Here is a 19,602-nt window from a genome sequence, read left to right as displayed (position 1 = left end):
GGGGAGGAGATTGCCCCAAATAGTTTTGGGGAAAGTGTAGAAGTTACCGTAGTGTCCCTAGTTGACAGACAGAGATGGTGTAGAAAATCTTCATGACTGTCAATACCAGGAAGTACAGTCAGTGGATCACCATCAATGGGCTGAGGGTGGAGAGTCTGAGAAACACAGGAGCCAGCATGACAACCATCATGTGTCATCTGGTGTCTTAAGAGCAGATAGCCCCTAATGTGTTCCACCAAGTTGTTGCTGCTGACAACCATTGGTGGCTCTGTTTCCCTTTGAATAGGGGTGGAGTGAGTTCTCAGGTATACTTAAGGTAGCTGTGAGTCCATCCATGCCTGTGGGTTGTCTGCTGGGCAATGACTGAGAACTTGCTGGCTTGCCTCCTGTTCTGGAAGTCTCAGGGCAATCAAAGACTTTCCTCAACCTTACTTCAGCTGCTGGACTCTGCCACTGTGCGTGCTGACCTGCCAAGTGGTGCCAGCCCAGTCCTGGGCCCTGAGAGTGGACTCTGCAGCTGTTTTTCTTCAAAAGTCGACTCATCAAGGACGTTGCACTGCTCAGAACTGATGCAGTGCTCTTCGATTCAGATGCAGTGCCGATTCGATTATGAGGAAGTGCCCGACTGCAAAGTTGGATGACGATGCAGCGCTGATGCAAAGACATCGCTCGTGGCTCGATTACTACGCATCACCTGCACTGAAAGGGTTTCAACGCAACGCGGGCCCTGACTGTGAGGCTTGGCGATGATACATCTACCCGAATGTGTGAACTGGAACTGAGGAATCGAGTCTTGGACGCTGACCCTTGCTCCATCTAATGTACTTTTCCAGCTGGCATGGGTCCTGTAGCCGACCTGCCCGGTCACCCTGAACTTTGGATTTACCCCATTCTCGCGCGACCCCAAGGAACCCTTTAGTGCTATTAACTTCTAAACACTGCATTGCAGTTTATTCTTTGCAAACTCATATCTTGAGTTCTGCTTATTGGCTTTTTGTTGTTTTGGTCTGGCTTAACTCAGATAAATATGTACTATTTGTCTAAACTGGTGTGGAATCTTTTCGTGGTGTTTTTCACTGTGTTACTGTAACTTATTTTTTGCCTTGCCTCCTATGTTAGGCCTGACTCTGTGCCAAGCTACTAGAGGGTGAGAATAGGAGAGTGTAACTGATTTACCCTTACTAGGATTGTGGTCCCTACTTGGACAGGGTGCATACCTCTGCCAACTCTAGACCTAATTTCTAACAGTGACCTTGCCCACCATCTTAGATCGAGGGTGAAGCATTTAGACAATCCTCAGTGCCTTTTACCTCAGTTTTCAGAATGAACCTGGAGCCTGCCATGCCTCAGACATTTCTAGCTTCCTTGAAATTTGTGAATGTTAGAGATTTAAGTAATTTTGACAGCAGTATTTTTTGCCATGCTTCATAATGTGGATGGAGACTTAGAGGCATATTACTGTTACCCCAATTTTGATGCATGCTTGTCTATTTACTGGTGATGAATGCCTCTGGAAAATTTTCAGTTTGGCTAGTTTGAACCTCCTCTTTGGGTGATCTGATGTTGTTGAGAATCAGTACATTATTGAGTTGCTTTTTGGTCGACAACTGAAGAGGATGTTGTGTAGGTTTACTTCTTATCCATCTAGCTGACTCATGCCTTTGTTGAGCGGGAATAGCTGTTTAGGAACTAATAAGTTAGTGTGATTATCTAATCTACTTAATTTACATTCAGGTTACCGTCCTTAAAACAAACATCTTGACTCTGGGATCTGAGATCCCATGGACGACTCAAAGATTGGTAGATGAAAGGATGGAGATGTTGTAAGAGATGATTCCAAGAAAAATCTTATTATAGAGCTTCTTTGGAATGATGCTGTTGGCTAGGTTTGTCTAAGTGAGATATGGCGAGTATATTGGTGTGTAACTCTGTCTGTTGAGGAATAGGAGTGGAATATCCATCAAAAAAACAATAGTTAGATAGAGAAAGGCAACACCTACTGGAATGCTGACTTTAACATTTTTGCTACAAGAATGAGCCTTAGGAATCTGTCACTTCTAGGTCAGTCATTGACCAAGATTGCCTCTTAGCTGTATGAAGAAGAGGGCAGAAGTGTAAGTAATAGTTTTCCTTCTTTGTGTTGTTATTCTATAACAGTCCTCATAGGTATTTGGCTAATTTTTGCACTATAAAGTGAGAGTAAGGTTTTACCACTGATTGGCTGATTGGCCTTAGGGCTTATTCCTGATTGTATCAAACCCTTCCATGATGGGCCTCTCAGTACTTAAGGAGGTGGGATATCTTGGTGGGTGATCTCTCACAGAAAGCCTTTCTTTCTGAAAATAGACACATCTGTGTGGTAATCATCAGCCTCCCTAATATAGAAACCTAGAACACCCACTGTCTATTTTTTAAATGTTTGGATTTATGTGACATGAAGTGTGACAATAGATAATTGTGTTGGTATGTTGTGGTAGAACAACAAACTCTCCTTATCCCTTTCGGCTAACTCTTTGTCCTCTCCTTTTTATTTTTAAAATAGGGTGAAGAAAAAAAGTTGTCTGAGAAAAGTCTTCATACTCCACTGTCACCATCGTTGGTCCCTGACCATTTGAAATGTAACATTCTTAAAGCTCAGATAGACGCTGTTTTCAGAGTGGGAGCACAGGTACGTAGTTATTAAAAAACTAACATATGATGGTGGATATTTGTAGCATATTAACTTTGCAACTAGACCTAAAAATACATTTTTGTGACTGACCATAAACATGTATACACACTTCTCCACCTTGAATGTTTTAGTCACTATCCCTGAAATATGTAAATGATCCAACTTGTCGCAAAACGTTGTTAACTTATTGAAATATCAATAAAGTAAGCATAAAACATTCATTTTTAATTAAAATTTGGTGACCTTTCTGAGTGTTGAGTCTTTTTCATCCAGTGGGATGATTGTTATTATCTCATCCCCCTTACTCCAAGAACCATTGACATGTCAAGCTATCTATCTGTTCAAAGTATACTTGTTGGCCCCGGCCCTTTTTGGGGGTTCATCCCTAGATGTTTTGCCTCCTTCCTCCTATTTTTTCTGACCTCTTGCTGTTGGCTCTAGGACTCTGAGCACATTATCACTGCTGATCAATGATAAAGTGCATGAGCTCTCCCTTCTAAAGTTGGTATGATTGGCTTGCGCCTACTTGGCACATTTAATTTACCTGTAAGTCCCTTGTACAGTGGTATACCTATACCCAGGGTGTGTAAATTAAATGCTGCTAGTGGGCCTGCAGTGCTGCTTGCACAACCCACAGAAGTAGGTTTCAAACCTGTTTCAGGCCTGCTAGCGCAGGGCCTGCATAAGCAGTTTCCTGCCACAGGGACCTGGCATCTCAATTTACTTGCCAAGCCAGAACTCCCCTTTTATTACATGTAAGTAACCTGTAAGGTAGGCCCTAGCTAGCTCTATGGGCAGAGTGCTATGTATGTAGAAGGAAGGATATGTGCTTGGTTGCGTGGCCTGTCCTGGTAGTGACAAACATCCTATTTGGTTTCTCACTGCTTTGAGTACTGCCTTATCATAGGATTGCATTGGAAATGCCCTGCCTTATGTGTAGGGGGTATTGTCTGATTTGTGAGGATTAGCGCAGGCATGTTTGGTATGGTTGTAATGGTAGTGAGAAATGCTGCTTACTGGTGTAGGTGGATTTTTTATTATCATTACAGAAATACCACTTCTAGAGAGTGAGCATTTCCCTGTGCCTATGACTCTGGTGTTTTGCAGCTTGACTTCAATTCACGTCTGGGCAGAGTGGCAGCTGGGCTTTGTGCATACTTTTCAGACAGCCTGTACACAGGGAGGGTGGAGGTGTCACAGAGGTGCATCTGCATTTTGAATGGTCGTACTGGGCTGAGAGAAGGGGAGGCGGGGCACACTTGCATTTGTGTAGGCTGTGCCCTAGCTTCACACAAAGGGCTTGGTTACCCCCAACTGATGTCTGGAGCCTGTGATGGAGGAGAGAGGGGAGACTCCTAGAACCATTTGTAATTGGTTGGAACCTCCTCTCCCCTTTATTGAAAATGCTTTGTAAAACTGAGTATAAGTATAGGGGATTTTTCCCCCATAAAATCAGACAAGAAACAACTTAAAGAGACACTTGGAACTCTTTAACATGCTTGTAACGGGACACAGAATGCTGTTGGAGGGACTCACCAGGAACCGCCTTGGACTGCTGCTGCTGTGATGACCTGTGACTTGCAGGGTCACTTGGAGGAACTGCCACTGTCTACATCCCCCTTATGCTGGCCTGTTGTTGGGCCCTGCCGCCCTGTGCTCCACCTTGGAGTCCCCAGAGCCTGGGTGCTGTGGCCCCTGCCTTCTGTAACCTTTGAACTCCATTGCTAAGCGTGAGGAGCACTTTCTTTCCTCTGCTGGAGTGCATGAAGTACCGCTCTGCAGGATGCCCAGGTCGTGCTGCGAGAGCGCCTCGTTTTTTACTTGATTAGACCTGTGAGAGAGCCTTATGTATTCCCCAAAGTGCCTGGAGTGCGCTTGATCATTGCTGTTAGAAAATCACCGCCGTGACCCAGGCATTTAAAGAAACCTGAGTGTGTCACAAGTGCGCCATGTCCTGTGCGCCTGGGCCACTGCAGAGTGAAGACTGGAGTGAGTGCGCTCCTAGCGGTGCCCCTGGGGCGAAGCACGCTCAGAGAAGTGCCCCCAGGGCACCAGCAGCAACTGTTTTTGGCCTGATCACCGCTGCGGTCCAGGCAGGCTGCATTAGACTCACGCACCAGATCGGGTGCTGGTGAGTCAGTTGTGGCTGACAGTACGGGCGGGGAGGAAGCCTCATGGGAGGCTCTCTGTCCCACCTGGTCCTCATCTTTGTTCTGAGGACGGTTGGGGAGGAAGCTTCATCAGAGGCTCCCTGCCCCACAGGGGCCACATCTGTATTCTGAGGTCGCGGGTGAGGAGGAAGCCTCATTAGAGGCTCCCCTCACCGATTGGAACTTTGTTTTTCTTGTGGCTCTGTTCCCCCTGGAAGGACGGGTCTTGGCCTGGGGGGGTCACGGGGATAGTGGGTGCCCAGTTCAGGCCCCAGAAGGGGCCCAATGTAAGAACCAAAGGGGGCACGTGCTGATCCTCGTCCCCAACCATAAAATGGCCCCCGTTTTGGCAGAAAGGAACGCAGGGGGCCCCCGTTTCCTTGGTGACCCTCGAGGTGCCTTCATCATAACACAAACAAGTACCTTCAATGACCACGTGTTATTCTGATGTTCCTTTTATGGGCAGTCTGTGAATATTGTGCTAACCTGTTGTGTTCTTTGACGTGCCATATGTTCGCTAATGTTCCTGTTGTGGGCATTTCTGCTAATCTGTTTCTATGACTTGCCATGTTTTTCCTAATGTTCCTGGTAGGGGCATATATGATGATGTAATGACAAGTGCATTGTTGTAGTGATGTTTTCCTGACTATTGCAGAATAATGAGTAACCTGTGTGTTATAGTGACAACTGCTGATTTCTGAAAGGTAAGTGTAATGTTCTGACAACTGCTTGGATAGTGGGGTATTACTGACATGTTGTGTTTGGTCTAATGATGTGTACAATACAGTTTATTTTTATATAACTTGGTTTTGTGTTTCGTTTGTGGTGTATTTATTGTGTCACGAGTGTTGTGTGTGTTGTGCAATCTCTTTATACATTGCCTCTGGGATAAGCCTGACTGCTCATGCCAAGCTACCTAGGGGGTGAGCAGGGGTTACCTTGGGTGTGTAACTCCCTCACCCTGACTAGAGTGGGTGGATTCTGCCTAGCCAACCAGAAACCCCACTACCCACAATACTGTTTCTTCTGTACAACTCTGGGATACCTATTGTAAGGAAATGTCTCATTGGCACGGTTACCCCCTGACCTTTTGCCTTTGCTGATGCCAAGTTATGATTTGAAAGTGTGCTGAGGCCTGCTAACCAGGCCCCAGCACCAGTGTTCTTTCCCTAAAACTGCACCTTTGTTTCCATAATTGGCACACCCTGGCATCCAGGTAAGTCCCTTGTAACTGGTACCCCTGGTACCAAGGGCTCTGATGCCAGGGGAGGTCTCTAAGGGCTGCAGCATGTCTTATGCCACCCTGGGGACCCCTCACACAGCACAGACACACTGCTTGCCAGCTTGTGTGTGCTGGTGGGGAGAAAATGACTAAGTCGACATGGCACTCCCCTCAGAGTGCCATGCCAACCTCACACTGCCTATGGCATAGGTAAGTCACCCCTCTAGCAGGCCTTACAGCCCTAAGGCAGGGTGCACTATACCATAGGTGAGGGCATAGGTGCATGAGCAATATGCCCCTACAGTGTCTAAGCAAAACCTTAGACATTGTAAGTGCAGGGTAGCCATAAGAGTATATGGTCTGGGAGTCTGTCAAACACAAACTCCACAGCACCATAATGGCTACACTGAAAACTGGGAAGTTTGGTATCAAACTTCTCAGCAAGATAAATGCACACTGATACCATTTTATTGTGAAATACACCCCAGAGGTCATCTTAGAGATGCCCCCTGAAAACATACCCGACTTCCAGTGTGGTTTGACTAGTTTTGCCAGCCTGCCACACACCAGACATGTTGCTGGCCACATGGGGAGAGTGCCTATGTCACTCTGTGGCTAGGAACAAAGCCTGTACTGGGTGGAGGTGCTTCTCACCTCCCCCTGCAGGAACTGTTACACCTCGTGGTGAGCCTCAAAGGCTCACCCCCTTTGTTACAGCGCCACAGGGCACTCCAGCTAGTGGAGATGCCCACCCCCTCCGGCTATGGCCCCACTTTTGGCGGCAAGGATGGGGGAGATAATGAGAAAAACAAGGAGTCACTGGCCAGTCAGGACAACCCCTAAGGTGTCCTGAGCTGAGGTGACTCTGACTTTTAGAAATCCTACATCTTGCAGATGGAGGATTCCCCCAATAGAATTAGGGATGTGCCCCCCTCCCCTCAGGGAGGAGGGACAAAGAGGGTGTAGCCACCCTCAGGGCTAGTAGCCATTGGCTACTAACCCCCACAACTAAACACACCCCTAAATTGAGTAATTAGGGGCCCCCAGAACCAAGCAAGATAGATTCCTGCAACCTGAAGACGAAGAAGGACTGCTGACCTGAAAGCCTTGCAGAGAAGACGGAGACACCAACTGCTTTGGCCCCAGCCCATCCGGCCTGTCTCCCCACTTCAAGAAACACTGCACCAGCGACGCGTCCCCCAGGGTCCAGCGACCTCTGAAGCCTCAGAGGACTACCCTACATCTAAAAGGACCAAGAATTCCAGAGGACAGCGGCTCTGCTCCAAAGAAGAAACAACTTTGCAACAAAGGAACAACTTTTAAAGGACTGCACGTTTCCCGCCGAAAGCTTGAGACTTTCCACTCTGCACCCGACGCCCCTGGCTCGACCTGCGGAGAAACAACACTACAGGGAGGACTCCCTGGCGACTGCAACCCTGTGAGAAGCAGCGAGAGTTGACCCCCCTGACCCTCCCCCAGCGACGCCTGCAGAGGGAATCCAGAGGCTCCCCCTGACCGCGACTGCCTGCTTCTAAGAACCCGACGCCTAGTAAAGACACTGCACCCACAGCCCCCAGGACCTGAAGGATCTGACCTACAGTGCGGAAGCGACCCCGAGGTGGCCCTCTCCCTTGCTTAGGTGGTGGCTACCCAGAGGAGACCCCCCTTGCCTGCCTGCTTCGCTGAAGAGACCCCTGGGTCTCCCATTGAACTCCATTGCAAACCCGAAACCCGTTTGCACTCTGCACCCGGCCGCCCCGTGCTGCTGAGGGTGTACTTTTTGTGCTGACTTGTGTCCCCCCCGGTGCCCTACAAAACCCCCCTGGTCTGCCCTCCAAAGACACAGGTACTTACCTGCTGGCAGACTGGAACCGGGGCACCCCCTTCTCCATTGAAGCCTATGTGTTTTGGGCACCACTTTGACCTCTGCACCTGACCGGCCCTGAGCTGCTGGTGTGGTTACTTTGGGGTTGTCCTGAACCCCCAACGGTGGGCTACCTTGGACCCAACTTTGAACCCTGTAGGTGGTTTACTTACCTGCAAAACAAACAAATACTTACCTCCCCCAGGAACTGTTGAAATTTGCACTGTGTCTAGTTTTAAAATAGCTTATTGCCATTTTTGCCAAAACTGTATGTACTATTTTGATGATTCAAAGTTCCTATGATACCTAAGTGAAGTACCTTTCATTTGAAGTATTGATTGTAAATCTTGAACCTGTGGTTCTTAAAATAAACTAAGAAAATATATTTTTCTATACAAAAACCTATTGGCCTGGAATTGTCTTTGAGTGTGTGTTCCACATTTATTGCCTGTGTGTGTACAACAAATGCTTAACACTACCCTCTGATAAGCCTACTGCTCGACCACACTACCACAAAATAGTGCATTAGAATTATCTCTTTTTGCCACTATCTTACCTCTAAGGGGAACCCTTGGACTCTGTGCATGTTATTTCTTACTTTGAAATAGTACATACAGAGCCAACTTCCTACATTGGTGGATCAGCGGTGGGGTACAAGACTTTGCATTTGCTGGACTACTCAGCGAATACCTGATCACAGGACTAAATTCCAAAAATTGTTATTAGAAACCGATTTTTGAAATTTGAGCTATTTTTCTAAATTTTTAAAAGTCCTGCTAGGGCCTTGTGTTAGTCCCTGTTAGCATTTCTTTTAGAGTTTAAAAGTTTTGTAAAAGTTTGAATTAAGTTCTAGAGATAGTTTTAGATTCTTAAAAAGTATTCCAACTTTTAGAAACATAGGGCCTCCGCCGCCCGCCAGAGTTCCCCCAACAGAACACCGCTCCGCGGTCTGAAGACCGCCGCGGTGATTCTGTGTTTCCCGCTGGGCTGGCGGGCGACTGCCAGAAGGCCGCCCGCGAGCCCAGCGGGAAACCCCTTCCCACGAGGAAGCCGGCTCCGAATGGAGCCGGCGGAGTGGGAAGGTGCGACGGGTGCAGTTGCACCCGTCGCGAATTTCAGTGTCTGCTAGGCAGACACTGAAATTCTTTGTGGGGCCCTCTTACGGGGGCCCCTGCAGTGCCCATGCCATTGGCACTGCAGGGGCCCCCAGGGGCCCCATGACACCCCATACCGCCATCCTGTTCCTGGCGGGCGAACCGCCAGGAACAGGATGGCGGTATGGGGTGTCGGAATCCCCATGGCGGCGCAGCAAGCTGCGCCGCCATGGAGGATTCCTGAGGGCAGCAGAAAACCGGCGGGAGACTGGCGGTTTTCCTGTTCTGACCGCGGCCAAACCGCTGCGGTCAGAATGCCCTGCGGGGCACCGCCAGCCTGTTGGCGGTGCTCCCGCCGACCGGACCGCCGGGGTCGGAATGACCCCCATAATGTCTTATGCAGAAGAGATAGTGATGGAACTCAACCTCACCCCTTACCTGCATCTTAGGATGTCAGAGTTAAGGTCTCTCTGCAAAATCAAAAAGATAAAGACTGGTTCAAACCCTACCAAAGTACAGCTCCAGGAGCTTTGGGCAGAGTTTGCTAAAAACAACCCCTTTAATGATATCTTCATAGAGGGGGAAGCTAGTGATGAGGAGAGAAACTTCCCACCCCCTCTCCTAGTTAGGGAACCCAGGGTTTCTCCAACCCTGACTCCAGAAGTGATAGTCAGAGATGTTGCTTTTCTCACAGGAGAGTCCAACAGCTCTGCAAGCATTGAGGGCAGCCTCAATGAAGATGACCTCCTGCTAGCCAGGTTGGCCAAAAGATTGGATTTGGAAAGACAGATCCTAGCCATAGAAAGGGAAAGACAAGAGATGGGCTTAGGTCCCATCAATGGTGGCAGCAACATAAATAGGGTCAGAGATTCTCCTGACATGTTGAAAATTCCTAAAGGGATTGTAACTAAATATGAAGATGGTGATGACATCACCAAATGGTTCACAGCTTTTGAGAGGGCTTGTGCAACCAGAAAAGTAAACAGATCTCACTGGGGTGCTCTCCTTTGTGAAATGCTCACTGGAAAGTGTAAGGATAGACTCCTCACACTCTCTGGAAAAGATGCTGAATCCTATGACCTCATGAAGGCTACCCTGATTGAGGGCTTTGGATTCTCAACTGAGGAGTACAGGATTAGGTTCAGGGGTCTCAAAAATCCTCAAGCCAGACCTGGGTTGATTTTGTTGACTTCTCAGTCAAAACACTGGATGGTTGGATTCATGGCAGTGGTGTAAATGATTATGATGGGCTGTACAATTTATTTGTGAAAGAACACCTGTTAAGGAATTGTTTCAATGATAAACTGCATCAGCATCTGGTAGACCTAGGACCAATTTCTCCCCAAGAATTGGGAAAGAAGGCAGACCATTGGGTCAAGACTAGGGTGACCAAGACTTTCACAGGGGGTGACCAAAAGAAAGGGGTCACAAAGACTACCCAGGGGAAGAGTGTTGAAACATCCAAGGGAAAAAGTAAAGAGTCTTCTACAGGGCCCCAAAAACCTGCTCAGGAGGGAGGGTCCAAAGCCTCTTCACAATCCAATTGTGGGTACAAGGGTAAAAACCTTGATCCCAAGAAGGCCTGGTGTCGTAGCTGTAATCAGCAGGGACACCAAACTGGAGACAAGGCCTGTCCCAAGAAAGGTTCCACTTCAAACTCTACTCCAGCTAACACTGGAATAGCCAGTCTCCAGGTGGGATCAACAGTGCCCAGAGCAAATCAGGGTTCACACTGAAGCTACATTAGTCTCTGAGGGTGGGGTGGACTTAGCCACACTGACTGCCTGGCCTCCTAATATGCAAAAATACAGGCAGCAACTCTTAATTAATGGTACTAGTGTAGAAGGCCTGAGGGATACAGGTGCCAGTGTCATCATGGTGACAGAAAAACTGGTTTCCCCTGGTCAGTACCTGGCTGGACAAACTTATCCAGTCACCAACGCTGACAATCAGACTAAAGTACATCCCATGGCTATGGTAACTTTAGAGTGGGGAGGGGTCAATGGCCTGAAACAGGTGGTGGTCTCCTCAAATATCCCTGTAGACTGTTTGCTTGGAAATTACCTGGAGTCCTCAGCATGGGCTGAGGTAGAACTCAAAACCCATGCAGCCATGCTGGGTATCCCTGAAGTGGTGTGTGTCAAGACAAGAGCACAGTGCAAGGCTCAGGGTGAAAAAGTGGTGTTGGAGCCTGGAAAAAGGGCCCAACCCTACAAGAGAAAAGGAAAGAAGACTGGGGAACCAGCTTCAACACAACAAGAGAAAGAGAACCTATCTTCCCAGGAAGAAGTTCTGTCCTCTGAGGGAACTGGGGCCATGGAGTTGGAACCTTATCAGGTTGAACTCTTAGGCCCAGGGGGACCGACAAGGGAACAGTTGTATACGGGGCAAGAAACCTGTCCCTCTCTTGAAGGCCTTAGGCAGCAAGATGCTGAAGAGACCAAAGGAAAGATCATTGGAACACATAGAGTCTATTGGGAAGATGGACTCCTCTACACTGAGGCAAGAGATCCCAAACCTGGTGCCACTAGGAGAGTGGTAGTGCCTCAGGAGTTTAGGGAATTCATTCTAACCTTAGCTCATGATATTCCACTTGCTGGGCATTTGGGACAAACCAAGACTTGGGAAAGGTTAGTTAACCATTTCTATTGGCCCAACATGTCCCAGAAGGTAAAGGAGTTTTGTGTCTCCTGTACCACCTGTCAAGCCAGTGGTAAGACAGGTGGACACCCAAAGGCCCCCCTCATTCCACTTCCAGTGGTGGGGGTCCCCTTTGAAAGAGTGGGTGTGGACATAGTGGGTCCACTTGAACCTCCCACAGCCTCAGGGAACCAGTATATCCTAGTGGTAGTGGATCATGCCACTAGATACCCTGAAGAAATTCCCCTTCGGTCCACTACTGCCCCTGCAGAAGCTAAAGCACTCATTGGTATCTTTACCAGAGTGGGATTTCCTAAGGAGATGGTGTCTGTCAGGGGTACCAACTTCATGTCCACATACCTGAAACATATGTGGAATGAGTGTGGGGTGACTTACAAATTCACCACACCATGCTATCCACAAACCAATGGCCTTGTAGAAAGATTTAACAAGACATTGAAAGGCATGATCATGGGGCTCCCTGAAAACTCAAAAGGAGATGGGATGTCCTCTTGCCATGTCTGCTTTTCGCCTTCAGAGAGGTGCCTCAGAAGGGAGTAGGGTATTACCCCTTTGAACTTCTGTTTGGCCATCCTGTAAGGGGACCACTAACTCTTGTAAAAGAAGGCTGGGAGAGACCTCTCCATGAGCCTAAACAAGATATAGTGGACTATGTACTAGGCCTACATTCCAGGATGGCAGAGTACATGGAAAAGGCAAGCAAAAACATTGAGGCCAGCCAACAACTCCAGAAGATGTGGTATGACCAAAAGGCTGCTATGGTTGAATTTCAGACAGGGCAGAAAGTCTGGGTTCTGGAGCCTGTGGCTCCCAGGGCACTTCAGGACAAATGGAGTGGCCCTTACCCAGTGCTAGAAAGCAAAAGTCAGGTCACCTACCTGGTAGACCTAGGCACTAGCAGGACCCCCAAAAGGGTGATCCATGTGAACCGCCTCAAACTCTTTCATGACAGGGCAGATGTGAATCTGTTGATGGTAACAGATGAGGACCAGGAAGCTGAGAGTGAACCTCTCCCTGATCTCCTCTCCACAGACCCTAAAGATGGCTCAGTTGATGGAGTGACCTATTCAGACACCCTCTCTGGCCAACAGCAATCTGACTGTAGGAAGGTCTTACAACAGTTTGCTGAGCTCTTTTCCCTAACCCCTGGACAGACACACCTGTGTACCCATGATGTGGACACAGGAGACAGCATGCCTGTCAAAAACAAAATTTTCAGACAGTCTGACCAAGTTAAGGAAAGCATCAAGGTGGAAGTCCACAAGATGCTGGAATTGGGAGTCATTGAGCACTCTGACAGCCCCTGGGCTAGCCCAGTGGTCTTAGTCCCCAAACCTCACACCGAAGATGGAAAGGGAGAGATGAGGTTTTGTGAGGACTACAGAGGACTTAATTCTGTCACCAAGACAGATGCCCATCCCATTCCAAGGGCTGATTAATTGAATGACAAACTAGGTGCTGCCAGATACTTAAGTACCTTTGACTTGACAGCAGGGTACTGGCAAATCAAAATGGCACCAGGAGCAAAAGAAAAGACAGCATTCTCCACACCTGATGGGCACTATCAGTTTACTGTTATGCCCTTTTGTTTAAAGAATGCCCCTGCCACCTTCCAAAGGTTGGTGAATCAAGTCCTTGCTGGCTTGGAGTTCTTTAGTGCAGCTTATCTTGAAGCTATTGCTGTCTTTAGCTCCAGCTGGCAGGATCACCTGGTCCACCTGAAGAAGGTTTTGAAGGCCCTGCAAGCAGCAGGCCTCTCTATCAAGGCATCCAAATGTCAGATAGGGCAGGGAACTGTGTTTTACTTGGGACACCTTGTAGGTGAAGGCCAAGTTCAGCCACTCCAGCCCAAGATCCAGACTATTCTGGACTGGGCAGCTCCAAAAACCCAGACCCAAGTCAGGGCATTCCTTGGCTTGACTGGGTACTACAGGAGGTTTGTGAAGGGATATGGATCAATAGTGACACCCCCCACAGAACTTACCTCCAAGAAAATGCCCAAGAAGGTAAACCGAACTGTAGAATGCCAGCAGGCCTTTGACACCCTGAAACAAGCTATGTGCACAGCACCAGTTCTAAAAGCTCCAGATTACTCCAAGCAGTTCATTGTGCAGACTGATGCCTCTGAACATGGGATAGGGGCAGTTTTGTCCCAAACAAATGATGATGGCCTTGACCAGCCTGTTGCATTCTTTAGCAGGGGGTAACTTCCCAGGGAGCAGCGTTGGAGTGCCATTGAGAGGGAGGCCTTTGGCGTGGTTTGGTCCCTGAAGAAGCTGAGTCCCTACCTCTTTGGTACTCACTTTGTAGTTCAAACTGACCACAGACCTCTCAGATGGCTAATGCAAATGAAAGGTGAAAATCCAAAACTGTTGAGGTGGTCCATCTCCCTACAGGGAATGGACTTTATAGTGGAACACAGACCTGGGACTGCCCATGCCAATGCAGATGGCCTTTCCAGGTTCTTCCACTTAGAAAATGAAGACTCTCTTGGGAAAGGTTAGTCTCATCCTCTTTCGTTTGGGGGGGGGGGTTGTGTAAGGAAATGCCTCCTTGGCATGGTTACCCCCTGACTTTTTGCCTTTGCTGATGTCAAGTTATGATTTGAAAGTGTGCTGAGGCCTGCTAACCAGGCCCCAGCACCAGTGTTCTCTCCCTAAAACGGTACCTTTGTTTCCACAATTGGCACACCCTGGCATCCAGGTAAGTCCCTTGTAACTGGTACCCCTGGTACCAAGGGCTCTGATGCCAGGGAAGGTCTCTAAGGGCTGCAGCATGTCTTATGCCACTCTGGGGACCCCTCACTCAGCACAGACACACTGCTTGCCAGCTTGTGTGTGCTGGTGGGGAGAAAATGACTAAGTCGACATGGCACTCCCCTCAGAGTGCCATGCCGACCTCACACTGCCTATGGCATAGGTAAGTCACCCCTCTAGCAGGCCTTACAGCCCTAAGGCAGGGTGCACTATACCATAGGTGAGGGCATAAGTGCATGAGCACTATGCCCCTACAGTGTCTAAGCAAAACCTTAGACATTGTAAGTGCATGGTAGCCATAAGAGTATGTGGTCTGGGAGTCTGTCAAACACAAACTCCACAGCACCATAATGGCTACACTGAAAACTGGGAAGTTTGGTATCAAACTTCTCAGCACGATAAGTGCACACTGATACCAGTGTACATTTTATTGTGAAATACACCCCAGAGGGCATCTTAGAGATGCCCCTTGAAAACATACCTGACTTCCAGTGGGGGCTGACTAGTTTTGCCAGCCTGCCACACACCAGACATGTTGCAGGCCACATGGGGAGAGTGCCTTTGTCACTCTGTGGCTAGGAACAAAGCCTGTACTGGGTGGAGGTGCTTCTCACCTCCCCCTGCAGGAACTGTAACACCTCGTGGTGAGCCTCAAAGGCTCACCCCCTTTGTTAAAGTACCACAGGGCACTCCAGCTAGTGGAGATGCCCACCCCCTCTGGCCACGGCCCCACTTTTGGCGGCAAGGCCGGGGGAGATCATGAAAAAAACAAGGAGGAGTCACTGGCCAGTCAGGACAACCCCTAAGGTGTCCTGAGCTGAGGTGACTCTGACTTTTAGAAATCCTCCATCTTGCAGATGGAGGATTCCCCCAATAGAATTAGGGATGTGCCCCCCTCCCCTCAGGGAGGAGGCACAAAGAGGGTGTAGCCACCCTCAGGGCTAGTAGCCATTGGCTACTAACCCCCCAGACCTAAACACACCCCTAAATTGAGTATTTAGGGGCCCCCAGAACCAAGCAAGATAGATTCCTGCAACCTGAAGACGAAGAAGGACTGCTGACCTGAAAGCCCTGCAGAGAAGACAGAGACACCAACTGCTTTGGCCCCAGCCCTACTGGCCTGTCTCCCCACTTCAAGAAAAACTGCACCAGCGACGCGTCCCCCAGGGTCCAGCGACCTCTGAAGCCTCAGAGGACTACCCTGCATCTAAAAGGACCAAGAACTCCCAAGGACAGCGGCTCTGCTCCAAAGAAGAAACAACTTTGCAACAAAGGAACAACTTTTAAAGGACTGCATGTTTCCCGCCGGAAGCGTGAAACTTTCCACTCTGCACCCGACGCCCCCGGCTCGACCTGCGGAGAAACAACACTGCAGGGAGGACTCCCCGGTGACTGCGATCCTGTGAGTAGCCAGAGTTGACCCCCCTGAACCCTCCCCAGCGACACCTGCAGAGGGAATCCAGAGGCTCCCCCTGACCGCGACTGCCTGCTTCTAAGAACCCGGCGCCTGGTAAAGACACTGCACCCGCAGCCCCCAGGACCTGAAGGATCTGACCTCCAGTGCAGAAGCAACCCCCAGGTTGCCCTCTCCCTTGCCCAGGTGGTGGCTACCCTGAGGAGCCCCCCCCTTGCCTGCCTGCTTCGCTGAAGAGACCCCCGGGTCTCCCTTTGAACTCCATTGCAAACCTGACACCTGTTTGCACTCTGCACCCGGCCGCCCCCATGCCGCTGAGGGTGTACTTTTTGTGCTGACTTGTGTCCCCCCCGGTGCCCTACAAAACCCCCCTGGTCTGCCCTCCGAAGACACGGGTACTTACCTGCTGGCAGACTGGAACCGGGGCACCCCCTTCTCCATTGAAGCCTATGTGTTTTGGGCACCACTTTGACCTCTGCACCTGACCGGCCCTGAGCTGCTGGTGTGGTAACTTTGGGGCTGTCCTGAACCCCCAAAGGTGGGCTACCTTGGACCCAACTTTGAACCCTGTAGGTGGTTTACTTACCTGCAAAACTAACAAATACTTACCTCCCCAGGAACTGTTGAAATTTGCATTGTCTAGTTTTAAAATAGCTTATTGTCATTTTTGCCAAAACTGTATGTACTATTTTGATGATTTAAAGTTCCTATGATACCTAAGTGAAGTACCTTTTATTTAAAGTATTGATTGTAAATCTTGAACCTGTGGTTCTTAAAATAAACTAAGAAAATATATTTTTCTATACAAAAACCTATTGGCCTGGAATCGTCTTTGAGTGTGTGTTCCACATTTATTGCCTGTGTGTGTACAACAAATGCTTAACACTACCCTCTGATAAGCCTACTGCTCGACCACACTACCACAAAATAGAGCATTAGAATTATCTCTTTTTCCCACTATCTTACCTCTAAGGGGAACCCTTGGACTCTGTGCATGCTATTTCTTACTTTGAAATAGTACATACAGAGCCAACTTCCTACACCCATTATGCTTTATTAGTTCCTTATAGAACTTTGTAGATTAAGGGATTAATAAAACACAGTGTAGCCTCTGCTGGTGAAAGTGTGGCTACGGAAAACCTGTCTGTGATATAGTGATTTGAGAATTCTTGATCTCTCCTTGTAAGGTAATAAATGTTAACTACCTTTGTAGGAATGTTCAGCCCACAATCATATCGGTTAACAGGATAGGGCCTGAGATTTTGTAGATCAGTTTTTTCAAACAGTTTACTACATTAGTAGGGTCTCTGTGTTGATATCACTTCCACATTAATGACTCTTTTGGGAAGCCTCTAAGTGTGACATGCACCCCACAGATTGTTAGCCAATGGGACATTTTCAAACCAATATGATCATTTTAAAAGGAACATACATTTATGATCTTAATAGAGTGCACCATGAGATCTCTCACTGTTTCAAGGAAAAAGGGTCAGGGAGCTCTTATACTGATGTTAGTGAGCAAATAAGCGCTTTCTTTATTGAAGATGGTTATGGATCAGGGTCAAACTGGGTGGCAGTGAGTTCTGTATAGAAGGTGCCAGTACTGAAGATAAACAGCACTTAAACAAGCCCTTTGATATCTTGGAGTTCGATGAACAAGAGATCTCACCAGATGGTATTTGACAAAACTTTGGCCCGAAACTGAGGATCCCTTCTGTAAATAGATCTCAGAAAAAGGCAGAGCACCTGAAAGGAAATTAATTCTTAAATAGAAAGTCAATGAAAGGGTTTACCAACTGGAGCCAATAAGCAAAGTCTAAACACTGTGATAACCATGCACTACGCCTGGTTTTGGATTACTCCAAATGGCCAAGTAGAGATCTTTCAATGCCTGGTATTCCAGAAGTGAGCCAATATGGGCGGCCATGGCCAGACATCTAATTTAACTTATGTCTCACCTTAAGTTCTGGCATTTTTACTCAGAATACACATAAATCAAGTCCTATCAACATCTTCTCTTTGCCTATTTCCTTTTCTGAGACAACCTGTTTTCTCTCATTTCCCTGTATAATATTAAGCCAAGTTGTTCTGACTATGGCTACATTTTTCCTGTGCATCGAGCTGGGTTACTTCTTGTCCCTCCTAGACAGCCTCTTGAGATCATTTACCCTGGCTGGCTGTATACTGGACATGCATATTAGTTGCTCACCTGTTATTCTGAGAAATTATATAGATTATTTGCCATAACCTCTTGTATCAAGTACATACTGTGATGTTGTTTGTGTATACCATATTCTTGCCCACCAGACCTTGTACCACCATGCCTACCTTGCATTATTAGATAGGTATTGTTAGAAATGGGGTCATTGGTTGGCAGTTAGGTTACCCCTGTCCAAGCAAGGACCATCACTCTAGTCAGGGTAAATCACACACAGTCCGAATGATCCTGTGCCCACCCTCTGGTAGCTTGGCACTGAGCATTCAGGCTTATTAACTTAGAAGGCAATGTGTAAAGTATTTGTTCAATAAATCATGCAATAACACAGTCTAACACCACAAAAATACACCACACAGTGTTTAGAAACATATATAATATTTATCTGGATAAATGCAGGTCAAATCGATAAAGATTTGATAAGTACACGTTGAAATATCACTTCGGAGAATGGTAAAAAGAGTCTTTAGTCTTTAAAAAGCAACAGGTGTCTCTAGCAAGCACAAAGTACCTGGTTTACGTTCAAATTCTCCGGAAGGGACCGCAGAGGAGGAGATGCGTGGAAAACGGGGAGGTGTGCGTTGGTTTCTCCAGGCACACACAGACGATGCGTCGATAATTTTTCACACAGGGAAGGCTTTGCGTCGATTTCTGGCGTACTGTTTGGATCCTCTTTAGGTTTTGGGGTATTCGGAGGCCCCGGGGACGATGGAGAGAAATCCTGGGCGTGCAGGGCGAAGGCACAGGAGCTGCAGCGATCCAGTGGGTGATGCTGGGAAATTTCTGTCTCACAGCAGGCGCTGCATCAATTCTTCTCGCAGGAATTTGGGCTGCGTCATTCTGGCTTGGCTATCCGTTGATCCAATGCACCATGCGCCGAATTTCCGGTCACAATGCTGGTGCTGCATTGATCTCCTTTCGGGGAGCTGGGCTGCGTCATTCCGGTTTGGCGTGCATTGATTTTCTCACTGCGATGCAGGCTGTGCGTCGTTTCTGGCAGACTGTGCGTCGAATTTTCACCATAGGAGTTCTTTGCAGGGTGAAGTCTTTTTGGTCCTGAGACTTCAAGGAACAGGAGGCAAGCTCTATTCAAGCCCTGGAGAGCACTTCTCAGCAGAGCCAGAGGGTAGCAAGGCAGCAGGGCAACAGCAGGGCAGCAGTCCTTTGTGGAAAAGCAGTCAGGTGAGTCCTTTGGGCAGCCAGACAGTTCCTCTTGGCAAGTTGCAGGTTCTGGTTCAGAGTTTCTTCACCAGTGGTGTCTTGTCCAGAAGTATCTGAGTTGGTAGGGTCAGAGGCCCTGTTTTAATACCCAAATGTGCCTTTGAAGTAGGGGAGACTTCAAAGAGTGATTTAGAAGTGCACCAGGACCCCTTTCAGTTCCATCCTGTCTGCCAGGGTCCCAGCAGAGAGTTTGGCAGTCCATTGTGTGAGGGCAGGCCACTGTCCTTTCAGATGTGTCAGGCCCTCCACCCTCCGAGCCCAGGAAGACCCATTCAGTATGCAGATGTGTGCAGGTGTAACTGAGCGTTCTGTGTTTGGGGCTGTCTGAGTGAAA

General features: G+C 48.2%; 1 protein-coding gene across 1 annotated transcript in view; it reads left to right on the top strand.

Moving 5' to 3' along the window:
- Window positions 1-19,602, top strand: part of LOC138281289 (band 4.1-like protein 4B) — a 908,094-nt gene that overhangs the window by 48,564 nt on the left and 839,928 nt on the right. The window contains exon 2 of the mRNA XM_069219594.1: window positions 2,543-2,668. Coding sequence (XP_069075695.1) covers window positions 2,543-2,668 — 126 coding nt within the window. The remainder of the gene's footprint in view (window positions 1-2,542; window positions 2,669-19,602) is intronic.

The sequence above is a fragment of the Pleurodeles waltl genome, chromosome 2_2, assembly GCF_031143425.1.
Source record: "Pleurodeles waltl isolate 20211129_DDA chromosome 2_2, aPleWal1.hap1.20221129, whole genome shotgun sequence".
In the NCBI taxonomy this organism is placed as follows: Eukaryota; Metazoa; Chordata; class Amphibia; order Caudata; family Salamandridae; genus Pleurodeles; species Pleurodeles waltl.
The sequence above is the reverse complement of the archived record's forward strand: the minus strand, read 5'-3'. Positions and strand labels throughout refer to the sequence as shown.